Source organism: Maylandia zebra, linkage group LG20 (genome assembly GCF_041146795.1).
Source record: "Maylandia zebra isolate NMK-2024a linkage group LG20, Mzebra_GT3a, whole genome shotgun sequence".
Classification (NCBI taxonomy): domain Eukaryota; kingdom Metazoa; phylum Chordata; class Actinopteri; order Cichliformes; family Cichlidae; genus Maylandia; species Maylandia zebra.
This window is the reverse complement of record NC_135186.1, coordinates 20486715-20501853: the sequence shown is the minus strand read 5'-3', so window position 1 is coordinate 20501853 and position 15139 is coordinate 20486715. Positions and strand designations below refer to the sequence as shown.

Genomic DNA, 15139 nt, shown 5'->3' with positions numbered 1-15139 from the left:
CAAGTAAACGCAACAACGCAAGTCTCGCGTGAGGACAATGTTGCGTTTGCTTCCCGTAGAAAATTAGAAAGTGACAGTTCCTCTTAAAGTGCCAACCTCGGATATTTGATGTCTGCTCTGTAACAGACAGTACACAGAACTGGCCATACTGAATATGAACGTTTTGCGACTGTTCGTCTGTGGTAGCCGTGTGATGGATTTGCGACAGACTTCAGAGTCGAACGGCACAGATTTAAACTAAACGCTGCAGCTTCATAGGCTCACTTTAAAAGTGTCTTGGTTGCCTGCTGTGGCTCTCCTGTGACTCTAATCTATAATGGCGTCATCTGCTGTTACTAACACGACAGCGGGAGCCTTTTTAAAAACTCCCGCTCGGGTTTAAGAAGACACGCAGCGTCAGTTTTACGACAGAGAGGCGCAGACACGGATATTATTCGGGAGGAGAATATTACAATGAAACACACCAGGGCGATTTATAAGATTATTAACGGCAGAACCTGAAAAAAAGCACACACACATTTGTTTGTTTGTATGTGTCCAATTAAGCGCCACTTTAGCTGTCGGGTGGCTGCTGCTGCACCGTGGACAGCAGTACCAGCAACAACCAGGCCTGATAGGCTGAGCCCATCAGCCATGGAGAGGTGCAGCAGGAGTGGCCGCAGTCCCAACGGCACTGTGGGGACGTTAACGTGGTAATAAAAGGAGATTCACTGATCCCAGTAAAGGGTCACAGGCCTCCCGTGTTGTATTGAAGCCCAGCAGGAGGAAGTGTGTTTCGGGTTCTTGTGGCGTCTCTGCAGGTATGTACGTCTTTTCTCAGTACACAGCGATTATGAGCTTCTCCGTGTCTGAGCCTACATGCCACAGCTGATGATGTGACAGGACCATAAATAACACGCGCGTTTAAGCACATAGGACAGAGGGCTCGGGATAGGAAATGATGTTTGGTGTGCTTCCACACAGCCCACGGTCAGGTGTCACACATTCTAGTTTATGCAGTGGGATCATTTGTAATAATGCACCTGTCCTCTGGGTAAATCCTCCACTCCACCCGTGTCTCACTCAGTCCTTAACTGACGAGCTGGCCCTTACTGATTCTTCCTCAGCCTCTTCTCCTTAGCTGCCAGTGGAGACAACGTTAGAGATGCAAGGCTGAGATTGTTTGGACACATGCAGAGAGGATACGTGACAGCTGCCAGGCAGGAGGGACAGAAGAAGACCTCTGAAAGTTCGGATGTAGTGAAGGAGGGCATGTGGAGAGGAGGAGGAGGATGGGATCAATCGAAAGGAGGCAGCAGAATCTGGAAAGATCAACATAAAGCTGATAATTACACGAAAGACCAAATCGTGTAGCAGAATTCTGATTCAGAAGAGCGCTTTGTGTTGCAGACCATTTGGAGAATGAGCACTAAGAACAGAAGGGGGCAGTATTGCAACTGTAAAGGATGCAAACTGTTGGAAAACTCCAAAGAGGAAGCAGTTTAGCGTAAAGTTCGCAGCAGCTGTAGCAGTGCTTATTTTTGTGGCTGTGGACGAATGGGAGCTCAGGGGCATAAAGGCAGCAGGACCGAGGAGGTGGTATAAACTATCTGCACATTGCACCAGTGTAAATCAGTCCAGCACGATGGCGTTAGGCGCACTCGGTTGACTCGATGTGTCGATTCTGCGTTTACGTGTGAATGCAGCCTGAGCACGTGCTGAGCCCGGACAGCTAGCTTAAGCAGCGCGTGCGCGCAAGAGCTATAACGAGCCGCTCGCGTCGCTGTTAAGCAACCGACGTTATCACAGCCGTCGGTCACCATTCAGTCAGACCATAATTAACCCGTGATGTAAAGGGTCAGAGGTAGGAGTGTGTGAGTGCCGTGCTGCCTGCTATAGTGGTCAGTCCGAAACAGCTGTTATATGCGGGATGTGGAAAAGTTTCGTGGAGAACATTTAGCTAAAGTTGTGCTTTAACACGTTTTCTCATGCAGGCAACATTAAATCTGAACACACCGCCGTATCTGTTCTTCTTCCCAGTGTAAGTTACAGTCATGGTGAACCAGGTTCAGCGAGGGGATGGCACCTGCCAGTGCAAGAGCGACTCCAGCGGGGCCAGCAACAGTGGCGGGGACAGCTCCAAGGAGAGCTCCCGGTGCTCCACGCCGGTGCTGGATGCGTACCGGTCGGACAGATTGCGGGACAAGATGCGCAGAAGGATGGAATCCGGAGACCGCTGGTTCTCGTTGGAGTTCTTCCCTCCACGCACAGCCAGTGGGGCTGTTAACCTCATATCACGGTATGTGAACTTAAACGGGACGCATCAAGAATGAGACGTCCCTGGGTTAACAGCGACCGCTGGTGGGGCTGTTGGTGGTGCAGATGGGAACTGAAGAGGGACAAGGAAAGGCAGGAGTGTGCTAGTAGGGCTATGTATAGCAACAGGAGAGATGATAGTGTGTGTGTGTAGGGGGGGGATCCAGTAGAAGTGACAGACTCTGGCAGTAACATATCCCAAAAAGTCATGATGGCGGTCAGTCCTGCTTTTATTTATTTATTTATTTATTTTAACTCATGTTTTGGTCCACAGGCAGCATCCACTATCTCAGGATGTTTATTCTAATGCTTATAAAATTGACCGATTTCGCGATTGGGACCTTTTCACGCCTTCTTTAACTTAATCACAAAAATCCTTTTTATGAGCAAAATCAACAGAAGGTTGCAATTTGACAGCTGTTCTGTTATGAAGTATGTGATCTCTCTGATATGTATCCAGGGAACTCTAAGACACAAAACAGTGTTCTTCACTGTCTGGAGCACATCCAGTTCTTGGTAGACTAATAAACCCAACACGCAGACCAACACAGACTAATTAACAATCCACCAAAAAAGTACAAACATTGATATGAATTTTCCACAGCAGACGTCCTCAAATGTGTGACAATAAAAGCTTCATGAAACATAACACTGTACACACTATGATCTTATCTGCAAAACTGAAAACACCTTACTGAGCCCATCTGGGAAAACGTGTCCCGGTTTGGCTCCCAGCCCTCAAGTCCAGATTGTAGTTGTTATGTATGTGTTCATCTTTACTACCTCACTCCCACCCCTGGTTTGAGTGTGCCTTTGTGTTTTTTCTACAGGTTTGACCGTATGGGCTCTGGTGGGCCCCTGTTCATCGACATTACCTGGCACCCAGCAGGCGACCCGGGTTCAGACAAGGAAACTTCATCCATGATGATTGCTAGCACAGCTGTCAACTATTGTGGCCTGGAGAGCATCCTCCACCTAACCTGCTGCAATCAAAGCAAAGAGAAAATCACTGGCTACTTGGCAAAAGCAAAGCACCTGGGCCTGAAGAATATCATGGCACTAAGAGGAGGTAATGCTGATGGTAGCCATACCAGCACTCTTCTGTTTAACACTTACTCTCCAACAGATAAACCGGAGAGCAGCTTGGGGTTAGTATGAGCCAGGGATCAAACCATCAACCTTTCAGTCATTAGATGATCCGCTGTACTTCCTGGGCTGCAGCAGCTCAGCAGCCATAAAGGTTGATGGGGCATTGTCATCCTGTGAATGCAATAACTCGAGAACAAGAGGATGTGGGATTTAGAGAGGCGTACCCACTGAAGGGTAGCACTGGCTGTCGAGTATTTTTATCATGTCTTCACACAGCAGCACGCCAACAACACTCGTACTCGTAAATTAAATGCATTATTAATGGAATCATCCATTTTTCTGTACAGCCTGTGATGTACTAAATCTCTCAGGATGTACCATTTATTTAAAAGGGAAAAAAAGAAAAAAAAACTCCTAATAAACTGCAAATGTAAAACCTGATGGAGACATCCTGCTGCAGCGTTTGTGCTCTGAAATATTCCAGATCATTCAGCTTCTGAGACGAGAATTAGAAACACAATGTCAGACCTACTTTTTCCTTTACTTTGGTCTTACTGCAAGCAAGAAAAATATTTGAAAATCAACAAGCAGCATGATTTCGAATGGCTTAAAAAATGTAAAGACAAATGTCAGGTGACGTGAAGTTGCTCGGTGTAACAGTGGACTGTGTTCTCCACACTGGCGTGGGTTACAGTGGACTCTCCAAACACTGATTCTGTTCATCTGGACGTTTTCAGTGGGAGAAACGTTTCATCACTCATCCAGGTGACTTCTTCAGTCTCAGCTGAAGGTTTCCCCAATCTTATAAACAGTACATTTGCATAATGACTAAAACCAGCCCACTGAAGGAACAATGGGCTGTGAGGTCAGTCCCTTAATCATTATTATGCAAATTCTCATGACCATTGATCAACAGCCACTGATCAGTGGTCATGAGTATGATTCACAGAGTTGGTGAATGGCAGCTATCACAGCATTGTAAGATGGTGACAGATGTACCCTTAGACCCCCTCCTCCATTCAGAGATGGTCTTTCCCTTTTCACGTAAATGGCCTCCTTGACTCCGCCCTCAAACCAGCATTCCTCCCTGTCCAGGATGTGTTCATCCTCATCATTGAAAGAGTGTCCTCTGGCCTGTAGGTGTAAATAGACTGCAGAGTCCTGGCCTGATGGTTGCTGATCAATGCTCATGAGAATTTGCATAATTATGATTAAGGAACTGACCTCCCGGCCCATTGTTCCTTCAGTGGTGCTAGTTTCAGTTCAGGCAAATGATCATTATGTTTATAAGGTTGGAAACCTGCAGTCAGCTGAGACTGAAGAAGTCACCTGGATGAGTGACGACACGTTTCTCCCACTGAAAACGTCCAGATGAACAGAATCAACTTTTGGGATTTCTTTACCTGGATGACTGAACATCCATCAAGACATTACAATGGACTGTTAACACAGTGCCGCATGCACGAGCAGTGCTCTGCAGAGGCGGACAGTTTATGTCCTGTTTGTAATGTTCTGTGACACTTTGTTAAAATCATCGGTCACAACCATAAAAGCACTTAAATGCTGCGTTAGCAGGCATGCTACATGCAGCGAGTGATGTCACACGCTACATCTGAATCAGCTGATGGCTGAATGTCAACAATCTGATCGCTGACGGACGAGTTTTTCTTTGGCAATTAAAATCGATGCATTCCCACTGCTAATGCTTCCCAATCTGTGGAGACGTTCCTTCACCGTAACACGTCCTCGATTCAGCTGCACTTTCCCCGATTCATACAAACTAATGGATCTCCCTCTTTGTTTTAATCGGCGCTCAAAGCTCATCTAGTTTGTTGTACAAGGATGCGACCTGTCTCATCCAGCTGTGCATGTTTTTAAACCTTAGGCATGTGCCAAATATCTTCACAGACCCAATAGGAGAAGATTGGGAGGAAGAGGAGGATGGTTTCAACTATGCCATCGACCTTGTCAAACATATCCGCTCAGAGTTTGATGACTACTTTGACATCTGCGTCGCTGGTATGTTCTCACCGTCGAGGTCAGCAGGATGCAGTTTGAGTGGATTGTCGCTAATTTAAATGTGTGTGTCCAGGCTACCCCACAGGCCACCCTGAAGCAGAGAGCTATGAAGCTGATCTCAGGCACCTGAAGGAGAAAGTGGATGCTGGAGCAGACTTTGTCATCACCCAGCTGTTCTTCAGGCCCGACACTTTCCTCAAGTTCCTGGATGATTGCAGAGCCATTGGCATCACATGTCCCATCTTACCAGGAATCTTCCCCATTCAGGTAACTAAGTTCTTCTAGGAACAGGAATCCTCTTATCTTTATCTTCAAAGCAATTTTCTCCTCTTTGAAGTGATAGTGTTGTGTTCTGTTACTCTTTACACTCCCTGTGATTGTGCTTTCCTCTTTCGTCATCTGAACCATGGAGCAGTCAAAGGGGTAGCTGGTTGCAGTGATACTAAAGAGTGTTAAATGTACTCGTCATGGTCCAGATTTCCCTTTTGCCTTCCACACAGGGAAAGACGACTCGATGGAGCTAATGTTTCAGACAGACATTGTAGCATTAGCAGTCTCACAGTGACAGCAGTGCGTCCTGACCACACGTAAAGCTGCTGGATAACAGTACGTTCTGTTAGAGCTGCACAGGAGTGGATCTCAACTTTCGTGTGTTCATGTTGTTCAGGGTTACCAGTCTCTGCGTCAGCTTGTCAAGCTCTCCAAGCTTGAGGTCCCAGAGGAGATCACCCAAGTCATCGAGCCTATCAAAGACAACGATGCTGCTATCCGTAATTATGGGATACAGCAAGCAGTGGAGATGTGCCGTGTGCTGCTGGATAGTGGCAAGGTGCCAGGTGTCCACTTTTACACGCTGAACCGTGAAGTTGCGACCATGGAGGTGCTTCGACAGCTGGGCCTGTGGATAGAAGACCCCAGGTCAGTCAATCAAACACCAGTGCTTTGAGCAAAAGTGAGATTCAGTCGAGTTTAATAAGAAAATGTAGTTTCGTCAACCATCTCCACACAATATTAACTCCGATTCTAAGTTAGAAATATGAACATGCTGCCAAAAACCACAGAAAAAATAAATGAAAGCATATACAAGGTTGGAGCCGCATGTAGATGGAGCTGGGGCATTGCTTCAGGAATGGAACTAATAAACTGTGCGGGCCATCCAGTGTCGTACTTTGCCTTGAGTGTATCATTACACTGCAGCTCCATCTGAATCTGCACAGGTGCAGTTTCCATGTAAATGAGTTGCGAAGCAGCTCAAAATTCTCTTTTTGTGCTTCAAAGTCACCAAAGCGCCGGGCGTGCGCAGTGCGCTCAGTTTATCAGCAAAGTCCGCTGACTTGGTTCAACGTTACTTGGCAACAGGGAAAGTGGGGCAGGTTGCACTGGTGCATTTGTGACAGCTTCACTTGAAATGCCTTCACCACATCATACATGTCCATGAACTGACAGATTTCCTTGCTGAGCTCAAAAACTCTATTGAGAACTTTTCCCCAACTCAGCCAACGGACCTCTGTATGATGAGGAATGTCAGCAAACTCTGAATCTATTTCCCACATAAAAGACTGAAATTGACGGTGATTTAAACTTTTAGCTCAGATAAAATTTACGGTTTGCGTTACGGTGATCATTACATGCTCCATTTTTAGGACTTTACCACACAGCCTTTCCTGGTGTGTGATGCAGTATGCTGTTAACTCGCCGATACAGTTCTCCTGCATCTTTACTCGCATCCTGACGACAACACCGGCGCTCGATCTGTTGTTTGTCCCGGGGCAGTTTCATGTCGGTTAGAGCAGGGCGATATGGCCAAAAATATTTATCACGATATATATTTGAAAATTTGCGATAACGATATAACTGACGATATAATTGATGCGTGACAAAATACAACTCCACAACATTACTAGCGCAAAAAGACAACCTATCATTTATTTTCACTTAAACAAGAAACTGGTTTTTATGTACATTAAAGCTTTATAAAAATGTAACAGTGCAAATGCAAATTCCTTGCTGAAAGTTTAACCAAAAGGCATTTCCAGTAGAAATGTGCTGACATATCCTGAGCATAACCATGTATAATATCCACTGAAGTTAAAAAGAGGTGCTTTGCAACATTAAACTGCAGTGTGCAGTACGTATTTTTCGGACCATAAGGTGCACGGGATTATAAGGCACATTAAGCGAAACAAAGCAGTCAGATAAATCAAACTTTATTAAACTCATTCTTCTTGCTTCCTCCACTTCTGTACCATTGATTCATTAATGTTGAATTCTCTGGCAGCTGCTCTATTCCCATGTTGTTGCAGTATATTAATGACTAACCTCGTATTGTGGATGGATTATCTCAGTTGTTCTCCTGACTGAAGATTGGTCCTTTTACAGCATCCTGCCATGCGATTGCATTTGTCTCTAACCATGAGGAACCTTAACGTTAACTTTTATAAGTGGAAAAGTGTTAGTGTTCGTCCTCCAGCTTCACTGTTTATGTTATGCTAACATAGCTGTGTCGCTAGCGATCACGTAGCACATCATTATATACCAGCTAGCCCAACTTCAGTAACCCTACAAACGTCACTGCTGTTTAGTTTCCTGTCTTCATTTATGTTGGAAGTGATAGCAGAGCTGTACGTTTGATTTTTTTCAGAAATCTCTCAGTCAGAACATGCAATATCATGCTTAGGTAACTAGCGAGCTAACTTCCGCTAGCTTCCTGCTAGCTTCTAACTCCGTTAAATGTAATACATTTTGTTTTCATGGATGCCTGGAAGTTAAACTTCATAGTTACACCTGGTAAAGCAGCAATGCTGATCGTTTTATTAAAGATGAAAGAATTTAGACAGTTTTTAACTCTTAGTGATGCTGCAGTGTTCGTTTGACCTGAAAAAGACGGAGTTTAGGACCCAGATTACTCCCAGATTTAAGGGCATCTTAGTCCGACGGCCGCTTGCATGTTCTGCAAAAAAATGTGCTTTGTGGACAAACACCAAACCAGTTCCACATCACTGAAGTTGCACCATTTTTACAAACCAATTCTGGTTCATCTGTTTCACTCAACAATCGGCCATGTGCGTATGAAAACAAAGGCACTGCGCATGCGCGTTTTACTCATATTCTATCGCGATATTTCATTTTCCTATCGTTGCCTAACATTATACCGGTATTACCGTGAACGGTATAATATGGCCCAGCCCTAATGTCGGTTACACTTTGACATACGTTTCTGCTCAGGCTCACATTTGCCAAAATCTGCGTTTTGTCTGGACACATGACGTCGCACAGCTTCATCATGCAGCTCTTCAGAGTCATAAATGGCCGGGCTGATTTGGCTATCTCCTCTGCTACAATAAAACTTGCTTTCACAACAGCTTCACTTTGTGATTTTTCTCTGGTGAAATGTTAGATTCTTCTTTAGCTCTTCTACCTTCTGTAGTTTCTGCATTTAGGTTTTTCAGCTAATCCTGATGTTTTTTGTCATAGTGCCGTCTTAAATTAAATTCTTTAATTACAGCATATTAGCTCCACTAATAAGACACACGGGGTTACCAGCAATGTCTGTAAACATATATTCAGCCTCCCACCGGTGCTGAAAGGCTCTGCTTTCAGAATCAACTTTTCGCTTCGCCATTGTGAGTGGCTAGCTTTGTAATAACAGAAGTTTGACTTGATTGACGCAGGAATGTTCCCAGTTAGCCTAGCGTTCGGCAAGGAGGCTGCAGCGCTGCATTATGGGATCTGTAGTTTCTGTGTTATTAGCACCTCATATCACCATGCATAACACTAATAATAAATCTGTATAAAATGATTTCGGCCTGGAGTTTGACACGTGCTTGTAAGGAGTCTGGAATGATGCTGCATTTACTACTTTAAAGACTGGAAATCAAACCCTGACCATGTGGGTATAATGAGAGGATATGGCGATAGACTCCCCAAAGCACATTACTATCTTGCCTTTTCGACTCGCAGCCATACTTCACCTCTGTCAGACAGATCCTCGTCTATGCGATATGACACGTTTGGGCCTGTAATATAATAAATAAATAATAATAATATACTAAAATTAATTTTGTGTCCTGAGAGTTTCCCAAATCGAGTTGGTGTGTTGAGAATTGCCGAGACGGGGTTTGCACCGTGTAAGATGATGTCATCTGTTTAAAGTGATGATTTATGTGAGAGGCCTCCAGTCACGTAAAATGATGATTATGGCATGCTGGGTTCCTCAGTGTTCACCAATTCAATTCAGTTTTATTTATATAGCACCAAATCACAGCAACAGTCGCCTCAAGGCGCTTTATATTGTACAGTAGACCCTACAATAATACAACAGAGAAAACCCAACAATCATATGACCCCCTATGAGCAAGCACTTTGGCGACAGTGGGACGGAAAAACTCCCTTTTAACAAGAAGAAACCTCTGGCAGAACCAGGCTCAGGGAGGGGCGGCCATCTGCTGTGATTGGTTGGGGTGAGAGAAGGAAGACAGGATAAAGACATGCTGTGGAAGACAGACGGGATTAATAACAGATATGATTCAGTGCAGAGAGGTCTATTAACACATAGTGAGTGAGAAAGGTGACTGGAAAGGAAACACTCAATGCATCATGGAAATCCCCGGCAGCCTACGTCTATTGCAGCATAACTAAGGGCTGGGCCAGGTGACCCTGAATCCTCCCTATCTATATGCTTTAGCAAAAAGGCAAGTTTTAAGCCTAATCTTGAAAGTAGAGATAGTGTCTGTCTCCTGAATCCAAACTGGAAGCTGGTTCCACAGAAGAGGGGCCTGAAAACTGAAGGCTCTCCCTCCCATTCTACTTTTAAATACTCTAGGAACAACAAGTAGGCCTGCAGAGCGAGAGCGAAGTGCTCTAATAGGGTGATATGGTACTACAAGGTCATTAAGATAAGATGGGGCCTGATTATTTAAGACCTTGTATGTGAGGAGCAGGATTTTGAATTCAATTCTGGATTTAACAGGGAGCCAATGAAGGGAAGCCAATACAGGAGAAATCTGCTCTCTCTTTCTAGTCCCTGTCAGGACTCTTGCTGCAGCATTTTGGATTAGCTGAAGGCTTTCAGGGAGTTTTTAGGACTTCCTGATAATAATGAATTACAGTAGTCCAGCCTGGAAGTAATAAATGCATGAACTAGTTTTTCAGCGTCACTCTGAGACAGGATATTTCTAATTTTAGAGATGTTGCGCAAATGGAAGAACGCAGTCTTACATATTTGTTTAATATGTGCATTGAAGGACATGTCCTGGTCAAAAATGACTCCAATGTTCCTCACAGTGTTACTGGAGGCCAAGGTAATGCCATCCAGAGTAAGAATCTGGTTAGATACCATATTTCTAAGATTTTCAGGGCCGAGTACAATAACCTCAGTTTTATCTGAATTAAGAAGCAGAAAGTTAGCAGCCATCCAGGTCTTTATGTCTTTAAGACATTCCTGCAGTTTAACTAATTGGTGTGTGTCATCTGGCTTCATGGACAGATAGAGCTGGGTGTCATCAGCATAGCAGTGAAAATGTATGCTATGTCTTCTGATAGTACTGCCTAAGGGAAGCATGTATATAAACAGAATTGGTCCTAGCACTGAACCCTGTGGAACACCATAATTAACCTCAGTGTGTGAAGAGGACTCTCCATTTACATGAACAAATCTGAGTCTATTAGATAGATATGATACAAACCACTGCAGCGCAGTACCTGTAATACCTACCAGCATGTTCTAATCGCTCTAATAGGATATTATACCAGTCATCTTGGGTGGAATTTGATTCCACAGTGAGATTTGCTCAAGTTGCAGATCTGCCGATGGTTGTATTAACTGTTCAGGAGCTCACTGATGCCTTTTTCAAAGTCTGGGAGGAGATTCCCATAAACATTACTGCCTCACACCAACTTTCGTGACACATGTTGACATGCTAACACTGTGTTGAATCAAACTGTAAGTTCTAACTCCAATTTAGGTGTAATTTTGAATCTGCTTAAAAGGTTGATTATTACATCTCCACTGACAATTTTATTATCATTACATTACAGTGTTACATGAGTAAAGTATTTCAGCTTGAATGCTTCGTTCATCAAGAACTCATGTGTGATCAAAGTAGTGACCAAAGTATTTGCTTCATTTCACTGAGCAGTGTCTTTTGTAGAGCAGGCCTTTATTTCTTTTCCTGCCCTGAGAGAGTGCTGTAGAGGCTGACAGTGTGTTTCTGTGCCAGGCGGCCTCTGCCCTGGGCAGTGAGCGCCCATCCCAAACGGAAGGTAGAAGATGTTCGACCCATCTTCTGGGCTTCCAGGCCCAAGAGCTACATCTACAGAACCCAGGACTGGGACGACTTCCCCAATGGCAGATGGTAGGGTTCATTTATCACGATGTCCTCATTGTTGCATTTCAGACATTAAATGAGGGCTGTTCTTGTTGAATGCCTCAATTTATGCAAATTATTGCATAAGTGTATGTAAGAACTTGCATACGAGTTGTGAGTCGTGCTGTTGTCCACAGGGATCATCCTTCATCTCCAGCCTTTGACTCTGTTAAGTGCATACTGGAGTTACATTAACAGCTGTTCTATGTGATAAGTTTTCTAATGTGTGTTCTTGTAGCTGCAGTTTTTCTTTTTCGGTATTAAACCGGCAAACACACTGATGTCCTCATGACCATTGTATTCACTGTGTGTTAACAAGAAAACTGCCATCACTCTGAGCTGAGTGGACCCTGGCAGACTGGCAGACGTGGGAAGTATGATGCAGGTTTTAGGCTCGCTGTTGCTCAAAAGCTCACCATCAGAAGACCCTGTTGCTTGCTTGTTTATGCATTTCTCCTTTAACCTCCTAAGACACAAACGCTTTCATAGCATGCATTTTTAATTTATCTTTGATATTTGGGCTGATTGGGACCTGATGAATGTAAAAACAAAGAGTTAACTTTTTTAAACCTGATTTTGCTTCTAAGAAATGAGATCCACATATGAGGATACTTGTTTAAAATTTCAATAGAACAGAGGCAGTATAATGTCCTCGTAAGTGGATATCAGGCCCTTGTAGAGCAAAATTTAGTATTTTGGTCTAGACAACCAAAAATGTGATTCCTACATATGTGGACGCCAGGTCCTAGGAGGTTAAATATGTGACTCATTCTTCAGATGGACTGGTTGTTTCCTACTCTGCTCGAGCGCTCACATTGACACTATGAAATGTGCACACGCGTTAAATTGTATTATTATTGTTTCTTGTTTTTTTTTTAATCTAATCACTTTCTGGAACCTCGTTCAGCTTTTATTGAACTTTAGCTCAGAGTCTTGTTTTCGTCCTCAGGGGAAATTCCTCGTCTCCAGCTTTTGGGGAGTTGAATGACTATTACCTGTTCTACCTGAAGAGCAAATCATCTAAAGATGCACTGCTGAAAATGTGGGGTGAAGAGCTACAAAATGAGGAGAGCGTCTTCGAAGTCTTTACCTGCTACATTACAGCTCAGCCAAATCGCTGCGGACACAAGGTATCCAGGATGAACCACGGAGCTCGGTCACTCGTAGCTTTCCCAGCCTGTGGCACCACAGATTTCCTATATCTGTCCTTGGTTTAAGTATACAAAGCTGTTGTCTACTGTATGTTCCAGCTAAATTAGATAAGTCAAGTGTGAAAACTAACCTTGTGGTTGGCTGGTGTGCCATTGTTACTCTGTTTAAATGAATCCTGTCCTGAGTGCACTGGAAACACTGACACTCACTCTGAGAACAGGTTTTTGTTTTTAACCATACCCCACGTAGCCACTCGTTCTTCCACAGCAAGTCTTCTGTATATAGCAGCAGTAACAGCAGGCTAAGGCTTTCTCTTCTGCTGTAGGTGATGTGTTTGCCTTGGAATGACGAGCCTCTGGCCCCAGAGACCAACCTTCTGAAGGATGAACTGGAGAAAGTGAACAGGCGAGGAGTCCTCACCATCAATTCTCAGCCCAACATCAATGGCAAACCCTCCACAGACCCCATTGTGGGCTGGGGACCTCCAGGGGGCTATGTCTTCCAGAAGGTACAAACACTAACAGTATTTTCAGTACCTTCAGATGGGATACTCAGAGTCTGCTATTGTTAATATGGATGTTATTCAACCGACAGGCCTATCTGGAGTTTTTCACCTCCAGTGAAAATGTGACCGCTCTTCTTAAAGTACTGAAGAAGTACGAGCCCCGTGTGAATTATCACATTGTTAATGTGAATGTAAGTTTGTTCACAAAGCATCAGTCACTCCATGGTTGTGTGTGTGTAAACATTGGTCATGGTGAACATTTTGCATGCAGGGCCGTAACCTGACCAACGCCCCTGAAATGCAACCAAATGCTGTGACTTGGGGGATCTTCGCCGGAAGGGAGATTGTTCAGCCGACTGTAGTGGACCCAGTTAGTTTCATGTACTGGAAGGTGAGACACTGTCTTCTTTCTGTCCACAGTTTGGGGAATGTTAAACCTTGTGTCGTGTTTTTAAATGACTGAAATATTTAAGGTTTAAAGGGGTAATAATAAAGTATGACTGCGTTTAATGGTAGAGTAGGAGGCGGAGCTCTGGAACCAGCTCCAAGCGGTCGCAGCAGATGGCCCCGCCCCTCCTTGCTGCTGGTACTGCTGGAGGTTTCTTCCTGTTAAAAGGGAGTTTTTCCTTCCCACTGTCACTAGCTGCTCGCTCATACGGGCTTATCTGATTGTTTGTTTTCTCTGTATTTTTGTATAATCTTTAACTTTAAAGACAGAGTGCAGTGTGATGTAAAAGCTCTGGCATGTTGTGTTGACCCAGATGTTCTCATATCTTCTCAGGATGAGGCGTTTGCCTTGTGGATTGAGCAGTGGGGCAAACTCTATGAAGACGAGTCTCCTTCTCGGATGATAATTAAATATATCCATGACAATTACTTCCTCGTCAATTTGGTGGACAATGACTTCCCTCTGGAGAACTGCCTGTGGCAAGTCATCGATGACATGTTTGAGCTGCTCGACGCTCCTCCAGAGCTTCACAGTGAAGAAACTGTCTGAATAAAGTCTTTTTTTTTTTTTTTTAAGAAAAAAAAAGAAAACACTAAGAACAGTTGAGTTTTTTTTTTTTTTTTTTTTTTTTTAATGCCATTAACGTTACAGAGTATGAATATCAAACTGTAAAGATGTTTTTATTGATTTTTCAAACCTTTGAGTGAATAGGAAACAATGATCAATGAAATTGTGCGGTCATGTTGGCTCCTGATGAGTAATGTCACTGTCAGGCAGATTAACCTGTTTTGTTTTTACGTATGTGGAGCTGATCATTTGTTCAAAGGGAAACTTGTGCTAAACAACTAAACCTCCAAACGATGACCTCAGAACATGAATTGTGAACATTTCACTTTTACTCTTACAAAGAGTTCAGATGGCCTACATGTAAGAATGAGCATTAATGTGTTATTATAGGTGAGAACCTAGTGTAGTGATCAAATATATGTAAGATGTGTGCAAATCTTACACCTTATGATGAACTTGATGTCATGACAAGAGTCACACTTAAAGCACCTGCTGCCTTATGTACATGATTAATAATACTTATTAAATACTTTTCCTTCACTTACGTAACTTGTCCAGTAACTGTGTGGGTGGGAGGTATGGAGCTGGGCATCGACGCTGGTCTGTAGTGACAAGTGGCTTTATTAGGTGCTAGTGCTAACGTCAAGTTCAAAGTCCAGGTCATACAGTACATGACACTCCAGCAGCCAAGTGGCATGT

General features: G+C 43.8%; 1 protein-coding gene across 3 annotated transcripts; it reads left to right on the top strand.

The window, feature by feature from the left end:
• Positions 1-115: 115 nt before the first annotated feature.
• On the top strand, positions 116-14984 carry mthfr (methylenetetrahydrofolate reductase (NAD(P)H)). 3 transcript variants are annotated; one of them, XM_004545918.6, is made up of 12 exons: positions 116-800; positions 2020-2278; positions 3126-3364; positions 5293-5403; positions 5477-5670; positions 6071-6321; positions 11622-11756; positions 12718-12898; positions 13246-13428; positions 13515-13616; positions 13697-13816; positions 14207-14984. In XM_004545918.6, the coding sequence occupies exons 2-12, from the start codon at positions 2034-2036 to the stop codon at positions 14420-14422; spliced, it is 1977 nt and encodes a 658-aa protein (XP_004545975.2). In that variant the 5' UTR covers positions 116-800; positions 2020-2033; the 3' UTR covers positions 14423-14984. The 3 variants fall into 3 exon arrangements, with proteins under 3 accessions (XP_004545975.2, XP_004545976.2, XP_004545977.2); XM_004545919.6 differs by lacking the exon at positions 116-800 and adding an exon at positions 1428-1575; XM_004545920.6 differs by lacking the exon at positions 116-800 and adding an exon at positions 1621-1843.
• The last annotated feature ends 155 nt before the right edge of the window (positions 14985-15139 follow it).